The sequence below is a fragment of the Penaeus monodon genome, chromosome 6 (genome assembly GCF_015228065.2).
Source record: "Penaeus monodon isolate SGIC_2016 chromosome 6, NSTDA_Pmon_1, whole genome shotgun sequence".
Classification (NCBI taxonomy): Eukaryota; Metazoa; Arthropoda; class Malacostraca; order Decapoda; family Penaeidae; genus Penaeus; species Penaeus monodon.
Window position 1 is genome coordinate 50,870,378 of NC_051391.1, and position 13,098 is coordinate 50,883,475.

At 36.5% G+C, this 13,098-nt stretch overlaps 1 protein-coding gene across 1 annotated transcript in view; it reads right to left on the reverse strand.

Moving 5' to 3' along the window:
- The window catches only part of LOC119574613 (zinc finger protein 678-like), a 12,132-nt gene extending 740 nt beyond the window's left edge, over positions 1-11,392 (reverse strand). The window contains exons 1-5 of the mRNA XM_037921958.1: positions 11,308-11,392; positions 5,493-5,596; positions 4,653-5,074; positions 2,244-2,492; positions 1-1,989 (exon numbers count right to left, since the gene is read on the reverse strand). The exon at positions 1-1,989 is cut by the window's left edge and continues 740 nt beyond it. Coding sequence (XP_037777886.1) covers positions 412-1,989; positions 2,244-2,492; positions 4,653-5,074; positions 5,493-5,499 — 2,256 coding nt within the window. The 5' untranslated portion in view covers positions 5,500-5,596; positions 11,308-11,392 and the 3' untranslated portion in view covers positions 1-411. The remainder of the gene's footprint in view (positions 1,990-2,243; positions 2,493-4,652; positions 5,075-5,492; positions 5,597-11,307) is intronic.
- Positions 11,393-13,098: the final 1,706 nt, after the last annotated feature.

Below are 13,098 nucleotides of genomic sequence, written 5' to 3' on the forward strand. Positions count from 1 at the left end.
GAATGCCTTGCAATTCATTAACCAGATATTATGCTGTATTATCACTGCGTTTCATGGATTCATGGACATAATGAAACACAATATGATTCAAGTAATACTATCACTGTCCCGTTTCACTCTCAACCCACACTGCAGATACTGCACGGAAGGGGAAGTATCTACACCATCTCCAATTGTAACTAAGGTATTTCGAGAAACACAGGTGCCGTTTGCAGCCTGGACAGATTTGGTCGATATATTACATTAAAACTTCTTCATGTCACCACCATCAGAGTAGTTGAGTCTCTCTTCATGCAGTTCCTCTTTTGCCTTCTACTGGCCTCTGATTGTAGTTACACTATGTTACATGGATTTACATTTGGCGGTTTGAATCTGGAGAAAATATAAAACATCTTACATGCTAATCTGGTATTACTTTCCCCAGCCTCCTGACACCCACTGCGTATGGCCAGTTGCTGCTTGTGCATCCCCAAACGGGAACTGCAGCTGTATGTGTGTTGGCATTGCAGGAGCTTTGACTGACATGGTGAATGGCGCAACTTGCTGTTGTTGCTGTTGCTGTTGCTGCTGATCCTGCTGCTGCTGTACTTGTTGCTGGTGTGTGGTGACTGGAAGAGTAACAGGTGCTGCAGAAGTGGTGACCATTACTTGTTGTGGTGCTTCTGGAATAGCTGGACTTTCACAGAAGCACCAGGACTGCCACTGGTTGTTCCCTCCAAACGTCAGTACATGCGCTGTGTGGTTCTGGCAGTTGTTGGCAGGTCTGGCAGCACGTGCTGGCTGACCAGGCCCCCCAGACAGCATTAATGTTGGGATCTGGGCCATCTGTTGCGGAGTTTGTTGTGGGACTGGCTGGATGTACGAAGTCAGGTGACTTGCATCCTGAGTGGTAATTATTGCACTTGACTGCACAGTAGCAACCTGCTGGTGCTGTGGCTGTGGCTGGACCTGTTGCTGCTGCATCAGGTATTCCTTATCATCAGGTTCTTCCCTGTGAACTTGCACACAGTGTCGTTTTAAGCTACGGAATTCTCGGAATGTTGTGTCACATCTCTTACAGGCAAAAGGCTTCACACCAACATGCTTGTACATGTGTCGTTTTAGGGCACTCTTATCAACAAAGGTAGCACAACACTTATCACATACAAAGGGTTTTTCACCAGTATGAGTCATCCTATGACGTTTAAGGGCACTAGCCTGTGGGAACTGCTGTTGGCACACATCACATACATGGGGTTTGGCAGTTTCATGGCTCTGCTTGTGTTTCTTTAGGTCTCTTGGTCGAGTGAATTCTGCCATGCACTCCTCACATCTGAAAGGGGTCTCTCCTGTGTGAGTAAACTTGTGCCATTTCAGGTTATTTTTGCGACTAAATGAAGCATCACACGCATCACACTGGTAAGGCTTCACTCCCGTGTGGGCTATTTTATGGCGCTTCAAGTCTATGGCCTGTCCAAAAGATGCTGGGCAGAGATCACACTTATAGGGCTGCTCACCAGTATGGGTAATCATGTGGCGTGTGAGGTTGTTTTTGACGCAAAATGCAGCTTGGCAGATAGCGCAGACATATGGCTTTTCTCCAGTGTGAATCCTACTATGTCGATTTAAGCTACTTTTCTGGATGAAGGCAGCTCCGCACATCTGGCAGGTGTATGGCTTAACCTGGGTGTGAATCCTTTCATGTGTTCTGAGATGGGAGATTTGCTTGAAGGCTTGTTTGCATACGTCACACTGGTACGGCTTTTCCCCCGTATGGGATCGCTTGTGAATGTTGAGGTGACTGCTCTGGACGAACTTTGAACCACACTCATTGCATTCGTAGGGCTTTTCCCCACTATGAAGACGCATGTGTAATCTGTAGCTGTTGATGTGCGTGAACTGAGAGTTACACTGGTCACACGAGAGAGCCTCCTGGTGGGCATGCTGACGGTGCTTCATCAGCTTGTTCATACGGGAGAAGACAACATGGCATTGGTCACACTCGTATTTCTGAAAGTAAAAAAAAAATAATGTAATATATATATTTAGTTTCAGTGATAGACAGGAAACATAGAGGTTTTTAAAATGTTACAGAAACACTTATTGATTTCACACATTTAAACTGGAAAAGGTATGTATCACAATCCACAGAAAACTCCCCCAGAACATCGCACCTTTTCCCTTTCTATAACTCCTCTGATAAACTTATTTTTTCCCCTCTTTATTATTAACACCATAAAATAATCGGCCATTCCGTGTCTCACCTCTGTCTGGTCCACGTGAACCTTCGCATGGTACTTCAGCTGAGTGTCTCGGGCAAACATGGCTGGGCACTGATCACACTGGTAGATCCTGTTCAACTTCCTTGGGATGAAAGTCAGCTTACGTTTCTTCTTCCGTCGGCTGCGTAGCTTCCTGCCCTTCTCCTGTTTGATCTGAACCTCATCGTCCTCCTCCTCCTCCTCATCTAAGAGGTCATTGTCTAACTCAGCCTCCAGAGCATCTTCTTCCACCTGTGCAGAATACATGTGACATTTGTTATTGCATCTGAGCCTTAACTAAAGAGGTCAAAACTTGGCAAAGTATACTATAATATCCATATCTGGCAAAACATATACTGTTTAAAGGGGGGGGGGGGTTAAGAGAGTGAATTTGTTTTTATAGTTAAGCTATTTAGCCATTTGCAGGAAGGGAACATGATAAATCTTTTAAAATTCAATAATGATAATCACTGATAATCACTGACTAAAAACCTTCAAACCTAGGCCAAGTGTGCAGAGAGAAATCTAAACACAGATGTGCATTTTACAACATCAAATGAATAATTGTAAACTGCTTTAACAGCAAAATACACCTGTCCGAATATCAATCTACTTATGCTATAATTTTTCCTTATCCACCAACTAGGTAAAAAATTATATGAAAAATAGTCTTAAGATATTTTCTATGGGAGGCAGAGACTAAAAGAGTATTGATTTAACCCACATGATGTTAGATGACAACAATTTTTTTTAAATGCAGACTAATTTTGCAGAATTAAATCTCTAAAGCTATATATGATGCATATAAAAATCAGAAGTTGAAATTGCTGATCTTAATTAACTTTAATAAAGGTAATTTTATCTGCTTTAAAATGTGTAAGTGTATTGCCACACTCACGCTGGATGGCATGAAGCACCAAGTCAATGTGCCAGATGGGAGTGACAGCAAAGAAAAGGGGAGAGAGGGAAAGGAGAGAGAGGGGAGAGAAAGAGAGAGAGGAAAGGAAAGGGGAAAAAGAGAGAGGGGAGAGAGGGAAAGAAAAGGAAAGGGAAGAAGGAGAGGGGAGAGAGGGAGAGGAGAGGAAAGAAAAGGGGAGATGAGAGAGGGAGAGGAGAGGAAAGAGAAGAAAAGAGAAAGGGAGAGGAGAGGAAAGGGAAGAAGAGAGGGAGAGGAGAGGAAAGGGGAAGAAGGAGAGGGGAGAGAGGGAGAGGAGAAGAAAGGGGAAGAAGGAGAGGGGAGAGAGGGAGAGGAGAGGAAAGGGGAAGAGGAGAGGGGAGAGGAGAGGAAAGGGGAAGAAGGAGAGGGGAGAGAGGGAGAGGAGAGGAAAGGGGAAGAAGGAGAGGGGAGAGAGGGAGAGAAGATATTATTCTCATACTCTCTTTATTCAATGCACACTAAACAATCATTTGCTTGCCCTTTTCTGCGATCACTGAAGAGCTAGAGCATGCCAAGTAGACCCTCAGAATCTTTTTAATCTCCTTCACGGAAAAATTGTAAACGCCACAATCAAAATCATTTATAATGGGGGGAAAACACATGTGTTATGCTTCTAATTTCCTCCCCAAGGAGCTGACTGCACATAGTGTAGAATGGTGTGTGCAAAAGACTTCATTAGGATTAACTTGCAACTTGCATTAATAGTATTCACAAAAAAGAAACTCCAGAAACTTACTTGCAATCCCAAATAACAGATTGATGTATACTGAACCTTACTTCATATCTTATGGTGCAAAACATATTCAAATTGATCAAGTTCCTTATCCCAAGAAATTTAGTCATCTTGTGATGTGTTTTAAAATGCTGAAAATAATAAAGGAAAAGAAAGAAAGAAAAAAAAAAAATTGAAAATTGAAGAAGAGAGAGCGATGAGTGATATGGTGATCTTACGATGCATAATTATTTACAATCATTTCTTACGGATGTCAAGAGATTTTTCAGTAAAAAAATATGCCATTACAGCTTTTACTAACTAGCCTTCATATATCACCCTTTTCTCTTGTATGCTTGCATTACCCACACCTAGGGTTCCTAACCAGACGTATTTATGGTCCTCAGGGAATATGATACCCAAATCCAAGAGGCATCGGTCTGTAAGCTTGTATTATTTAACATATTGATTCATACTCAAGCAGAATGTCAGATTTCCTCTCATCCTGTTCCTACTCATCCATATCTCAAGTAAATTCAAGCTACTCATATTTTTAGAAGTCACATGACAACTGAAAAAAACTAGCAATGATGACTATTTTGACAGTCAAGTAAAGGGGGCATGGGAGCATTCCATTTGGGGTCTAGAATCATCGAAAGGTAAAGAACTTCCTGATTTACACACTTCCTTAAACCTTAGAAGAACACCAAACGCAACTACATAAATATCAACATTGTCCAAGAGCGTGCCATTCTTAACGTACCTCGTCGTCCACAATTTCTTCCTTCTTGACTACGCCTGGTGGAACGCCATTGGCCATCTGCTCGATAACTCCCTCCACGGTGGGCTCCATGTCCGCTGGGACGATCTGCCCTATGCTGCCGTTCACAATCTGCGCCATGCCGTTGTCACTGATGTGCTCGACACCCCCATCCACAATCTGCTCCAAGGGGCCATCGACGATCTGTACCATCGTCCCTTCAACCACATGTTCCATGAGTTTACTGGACATTGGTGCGTGATTCATGGTCTGGACATGATTGAGCCTGCTACCATTCTGAATGCCCACTTCTGCACTTGCTTTGCTCTCCAGGCTCTGCGTTAGCATACCCTGGTCATCACTTGTGCATAGGGTTAAAGCTGGAACTTTGTTAACTTCAAACACCACCGTTTGAGATCTGTCCTCTGAAAAAATTTGTTATGCCATGATAAAATCCATAAATCATCTATCTACTTTATCACTTGTATATATACAAAAATGTGAACTGTCAGCATTGATCTCACTGATATTATATTGCATTAAATTTACATTATTACTGTACTGTCACTTTCACCCATCTATCTTTCTCACAAATAAAACACATTCATGAAAATCTACCAAATAAAAGAACAAAAATACGGAAAAAGAAAATATTTCACCAGTGATATAAAACATATTCATCCTTACATTGACTGATTCCAAAATGGACCAACACATCTAAAATTCACGTTTACCTCCAGATCGTAACCCCATCAAGTGCACCATTTCCTCTAAGTTAGTCCATTATCTACTGAAAATCAAACTGTCTCCTTACACTCACTACATCCTATAAATATAACTTGCCTTCCATCCTTTCATCAATTTGATTCAAGATAAACTATCCACTTCTAGTAATCTGCATCAGTTGACGTAATAGACCTGAGGTGGATGTGAGGTGGACTGATCGTCTGCGGAAAAGACTTCATTAAAGGAAAAGGAAAGAAAAAATAGTAAAAGCGGGTCATATATATATATATATATATATAAATATATATATATATATATATATATATATATATATATATATATATATATATATTTATATATATATTTATATATATATTTATTTATATATATTTATATATATATATATATATATATATATATATATATAACATAACAGTCCAGGATACTACAGTTTTATTATATAATGTGACATGACACTTAATTCCTGTTTTGAAGAATTCTTCAATCCTTAGAATTCTGTCTAAAATCACAATATTTTCAACTACACCAATGGTAATTAACATTTTTTTGGAAAGTTAAGTTATTCTAATATAGTGATTTGGAGGTCACAGACCACACCCTTCACTAACCAGGCTGACCTATATTTAGCTATCTTACTTTCACAAATATTTTTCTACATATCAACTTTTTTACACAGAAGAGAAATTTTTTTCCTATTTTCATTTTTATTACTTTGTTTTTGAGCATCATCATTTTAGTAATCTGACGTCTTTGATAAATATATCATAATTCTATCTGAGTTCCTATTGAATCTTACATCTAATACCAACTTTGCTTTATATAATCCTAATTTTAAGAATTTTAAGTGGAAATTCCTTGACAAACAAATATAATTAGTAGAGCCATGCTTTATAGGGACATGCAAGAGACAAATACTCTAACATATTTAATAATAATAATAATAATAATAATAATAATAATAATAATAATTATGATAATAATAATAATAATAATAATAATAATAATAATAATAATAATAATAATAATAATAATATCATCATCATCATCATCATCATCATCATCATCATCATCATTATCATCATCATAATAATGATAATAATGATAATTAAAAATCTTATAAAACAATTTTTTTTTTTAATAATCCCTACGAACCACATAACGTGACCATCACTTCATTAAAAAAATTTCGTCGAGGGGTGATACGAATGACTTGCCACGAGTGCACAAAGCTCTTGAAGGCCGTTACGATACACGAGCGTGGAATGTATCATCTACGAGCCATAACTGGAAGAGCTCTGGCTGCAAGGAGGACGCTACTTCCATGCTCAGGATCCCATTCTTGCCTGCTGTGACCCACAACATAGGTTGTATTCCAGAAAATTGAAGGTTATGAAAAAATTTTAAGATGACAAAAGTAACAAAGTGTTACTTATTGTTATGAACTACCTGGAGAGATGATATGGAGTCTGTGCAAGGTAAACACTCTATTACCATCTGGATAAATCAAATCAAAGGACACATATAAACATCGGAAAAGGTTAAAAAGCTAAAAATGCTTATACAGACATAGAGAAAATAACATGAGTAGAGTCTTTTCACCCCACATGAGTGTTCAATGTGTGCCAGCCTATAAGCCACACACCTGGAAGTGTGTGGCTCAAATAATGACCTAATGCCTATATTTTGGCCCACATGATGTGAACGAAGCATCCTCATTCAGTGGGTTAATCAAAGCCCATACACAGAGTACATATGCTAAAAATATTTCCTTATGAGATTGTTATTCAAGTTCTCCACACTTTTTTTTTTCTATTGCTTCTGTATGCACCTTGAACTCAATACTAATACAACCACCAAAAAAAACAAAAAAAATAAAAAAAAAATAATAATAATAATGATAAATAAATAAATAAATACATAAATAAATAAATAAATAAATAAATAAATAGCATGGTCCCTCCCCTCTACCCACTTTACTTCACAAAAATAAGGAAAATGGTGACATGTCGAAACTGTTTCTTTTACCGATGACATAACCATACTTCAAGGACTGAACACAGTTTACTTTTGCCCAGAAAATAAATCCAATAAGCTAGCAAACTGAACCATACTCCAGTAAGCAATCTGTAATGCATAAAACACAGTAATATTACTGCTTTCAATATCATCACATTTTCTGGCACAACCAGAGTATTAAAGAAAAAAAAAAAAAAAAAAAAAAGAAAGAAAGAAAAAAAAAGGATATTCAGATACCATCTTTTTTATATCTGCATTTCTAAGAATCTATCAAAGAAATTGAAAATATTTTTAATGACTATACTCTGTAGGGGGGGGGGGGAGTACAAGTATGTAAGTTTCCTTTTACTCAAAGTTTATATAAAGTCAAACCTTAAAAAAATAATAATAAAAAATAAAAAATTAAAAATATATATATACACAAAAAAAAAATATTTTGAAGCAAATGCCATTAAATGGGAGAATCTAACTTATCAATAAAAAATACAAATATACGTATCATACCTTTCGCCCTATCTATTTTCACCAGAATACCAAAAGAAAAATCTATGAAAGAGAATGAATATCTTCACAGTGCAAGAGATGTATTTGGTTTCCAATATATCATGCATTTCTCTCAGATATGTACTCGAAACTGGTTAAATACATCTCAACGCACTGAAAATTCACATTTACCATCATAACTTTTCCTATATTTACTGCAATGAAAAATGTTCATGATACCAGAAACTAAACTTTTTTTTCACATATATGGAATGGTAGACCACAAAATATTTGGTTTCTTCCTATTTTTCCAAGACAGTGTTTACCCCCTCAAGGCTGTTCTTGCCCCTGTTCTTACTAAATTACATCTATATAGGTCCAGTTATAGCTTAAAATTACCCCTAGAATGGGTCATTTTTCTTAAAAAGAGCAAAAAAAGCTTCCTTCACCTACTTCCCCCCCCCCCAAACTGAAATGACACCTGTTTCCAATATTGGATGAGTTTAAATACGAACACAAGATAAAGAAAGATTAAAGTTATGGTCATAAGGGATATACAAAACATTATTAGGTCTAAAAAATAATCTGTATAAAGTAGACTAAAGGTGAACATAGTCCATGAATCTATACTTGCAATGCTAAAATAAAGCAATGCCATGGCCTCCTTATTTCATCTACCAGGAAGGCAATCAAACCCCTATAATGTAAATTATGATAAGACAAGAGCTTTTTCACCTGCCAATTGATTATCAAATAGCCGAAGCTCTATTTTGTCAAACATTTGTTGGCTTTTGACACGGCAAAAGGCATGGAGGCTATAGTGTGTCACTAACACACTTATTTTGAATAATTACCAAATATTTTAATTATCACAGTAGCACGTTTGCAGGAAGCATGCTATTATGGAAATGAACAACTCAATAAATCACCAATCTGGTAAATGTCAAATAGTTATCTTAGAAGTTTATTACTCACTTTATATAAATTAGCATGGCCTCCAAGCATGGCCTCCAAGCCTGGCCTCCAGCCTGGCCTCCTCCTGACAAAGGCCAACACACATCCACCACTTACAATATATATTCCTGCAACACTGAGTTTACAGACCTACCAGGTGACGCCTGTGTAAATAAGGAACAAGTCTAAGTTCTATCTTGCCAGAATATATATGGCCGAGGTCTATTAGCCTTCCCTGGAATTTGAAGGGTTGTAGGCAGCAGAAATAACTTATCAAAGCAGCACAATTATGTCAACATTCCATGACATATCACTGCAGGTTTCAAGTAGATTTGGGTAGAACGGGTGCCTTTATTTCTAACGACAAGGAACTGTCATTTGACACTTTGCTTTGACCTCATACTCATTTATGGGAGTGGAATCATATATTAATATATGGACCAAGCTAATGTGCTTTTGGAGCAATTCTGGATTTGTTGTAAAAATTAAATGATTGGCAAATTTAAATTTTACATTGCAGTATACTAAAAATAGTGTTTAGTATAAGCTATAACATCACTATTGCCAAGGTTTAAGAAAGTGATCTGAAGTTTATCAAAAGTATATACCTACCATTATAATTAGCAATTTCTTATTATATGACATTTGCAATACATACTGAAAGTATTATATAACATATATGAAAAGGGTTAGTATCTTGAGATCCATATCATATGTACTAAATGTGGTATATGCTCATATGATCATTAGTCAATACAATCTACAATAAATTCTACATAACTATTTCAATTATCATGTATGCATAATTGAACATGTGGGTGTAAACTCATTCATCATTTCAATTGCAATTAGTATCAATTTTCAAACAGTTGAATTTTAAAAATAATCAAAGTAGTAAAACGTTCAAATCCAGGATCAACAGACAAAGGAAAACATAGTATGCAAGTTCCTTACTGTGTATACGTTTTCCACTTATTTCCATAGAATATTGTCATCTGAGATGTTATGGTTAATGTTACTGAGAGCAATGCATAGAGATAGAGGGACATGAACAGTACCATCTCATTGAGAATAAGAAAGTCATAAACACATGTACAGCAGCTGTGGCATTAAATTTACCATTAAATGATAAAAACATCCACTGCATATCACCACTCAAAGAATAAGTCCACACAGCCAGTTCTAAATGTCCCATTTTCTGTAAGTTGGCACAAAGTGGTAATAAAAGGGAGGTACAGGGGGATTTGCCTACCATCTAGGGAATAAACAGAAGGTAGGAAAGGTAAGATTTAGATTTTTGGGTTCACATGATACCCTGGTATCTTTATCTCTGGAGGGTGCACTCTCTGTAACAAATACCAATGTTAATAACTAACAACCTGTATTTATTGCTTTTCCACAATGGGATATCATTTAAAATAATAAATAAGAATAAAATGAGATTACAACTGTTAACCAATTGGTAATGGGTAATTGGACACTTATCCAGTACCCAGTAACTGTCCACTGTAATTTTCTTTTGTGAATTATATTTATACATATATGGTTCTACAAATGCCCTGGCAGCAAGGAGTTAATTGGTAAGCCAACCTGACCTTACCTGATTAACCTATTGCTTTTTGGTGATTTTTTTTTCTCTAATAATATTAAAATTTATTGATATTATCATCAGTGATATCATAATTATTGTACACAATGTTATTAAGAACACTAACATCAAAAATAAAAAAACTGGAAATCATTTCTGAAAATCAAGGAGAGTAAACCAGTGAGATAAATTGCCTCTTTGGTGACTTAGCACTTGTCGAGCTAGCTATGGGTAAGCACAATAAATAAACTTCAATCACAGCTGATATGTGTATATTTTGGCCATACCAGCATCACTGTATTAAGAACAGGGATGGAGTAATCTTTTGGCAGCAGAGCCAAAACACCGCCAGCGTTACTGCAGCACGGGATCTTTGAAAGCATCATAAGCAAGGACCAGCGATGCCTAATAATATCCCAATTTTTGTCAAAGGAGATGAGACTGACGGCCACTATAATGAAGAGAAAATAGTTTTGCTTTGAAATCGACCGTCGGTGTCCTATAAACACCCTTCAATACAGTTCTAAAGCTATATTAGTGTGAAAATGTAATTAGGATAGAACTATACTGCATTGGGAATAGTGACTTGCGAATATACTTCGGAAAATCAACAATCATACATCCCCTTTGACAATACTCTTCTAAAAAATAAAAAAATAAAAAAATCAACATCCATAAAACATTCTGAATTTTACTAAAATTGACGGAAAAAATTCAACATCAAAACCATACAGACCTTCCCTCTTCTCAAAACTTCCCGTGTTATTTTCCCCCCCGTCTCAAGTACCCAAAATCCCACCGTATATCATACTCCCACGGATCACAGTGGAGCTGAAATGGGCCGCAAAATCGCCAATTCGCCACACTAACCTCGTAATTAAGGCTGACATGGACAGGGAATTAAGAAGGCTCTGTGAGGTTGTCTTCTCGCCATGTAAACAAAACTACATCTGAACTTCAGCCTTCGGGAGTCACGCGAGGGTTTATTTCTCGTGGGATATGATTTCGATAATCTTTTTATTACCCTTTATCTCGGTGGAAAAATTACTTTATGGTTTTTTATGTTTTTGGGTTTTGGTTTTGATGGTAAGCGTGATTTTTAAAGGGGGATTGACCTTACTCGAACGGGTTTTCATTTGACTGGTGACGCCATGCCAGATGAAAATTTTTTGTCTCCTACTTACACCAAAGAATGCCTACTAAAGACACTTAATAGACCCAAAATACCACTTAACAATCCCTTAAACATCAAACCACACACGACAAATAGCCGAAAACCCTTCACTGATAACCCCAGGAACCACAGAAGGCCTTCGGGATTCTGTATTGATTTGTACATTTGGCAACGCAGGTCAGAGGGCTGAGAACACCTCATCTGCGTGTTAAGAAAAGAAAACTATTATAAGATATCTTCTTTATATACGCCGAGCTGGTCGTGTAGTTTCGCAAGGAGAATGGTATTACATAATAAAAACGATGGAGAAATGTTGGTTTGATGAGATGTAATGAATCTGCGTATATATTAATTATCGCACTACGTCTTTACATCTCCTACGGGGAGCGCGAAATTCAAAAGGATATTTCTTATGTGCTAGTCTGAGCTACTGTTTATGGACCATATATTTAACCCGCTGTGTAAATCAACGGACGGGAATATGCACTACGAGATACATCATAACTATTGCTAAACATAGTCGGTATCAGTCTATACATAATATATAAATGTAGGAAATGATCCTTGCACAATATACCGTGCATCATATACATACATACAAAGGCCTACACAAGTGTACACACAAACACACATGTACTGAGTAAAGGAGTGTTTTTTTCCATGGTTTTTGCTGAATTAAAGCTTGCCCATAATAGTTTGTTGTGTGTACTGATTCCCAGTTGTTACTGAAAAACAAGTTATTCCATACTGATTAAAATATATATATATATTTGTTGAAAAGGGATAAATAAGACTGGATTATGTTTATACACAATTAATAATATTTTTTCTCTGATACATAGTGAATATATATTGATATATAGATGAATAAATAAATAGATATACATACATTTGTGTGTGTGTATGTATATGTATATGTATATATATATATTATATTATACATATATATATATATATATATATATATATATATATATATATATATATTGTGTGTGTGTGAGTGTGTGTGTGTGTGTGTGTGTGTGTGTGTGTGTGTGTGTGTGTGTGTGTGTGTGTGTGTGTGTGTGTGTGTGTGTGTGTGTGTACATGTATGTATGTATACATGTGCATGTGTATGTGTACATATATACGACAACAATAATGATAATGATAATAACAATAACAACAGTACTAACAGTAATAATCATAATGATATTAATAACAATAATGATATGACAATAATGATGATGACAATACACATAAAGGATATGAATGATAATCAGAAATAACGATAATAATAAACTTTAAAATACGGGCACACAAATATCTATCACCGAAGAGTCAGCTGGCATATAACACCTTTTTGCCTCATATATTCGGTCACGGATTTTAACTAACCAGACGAAAATCCTTGGCCAGATCACGATGCCTCACACATATTGCGATATTATCAGTAGGAACTTTCTTGTTTGAAACTCCTAACTTGTAATTAGGGTTAATTAGGGTTT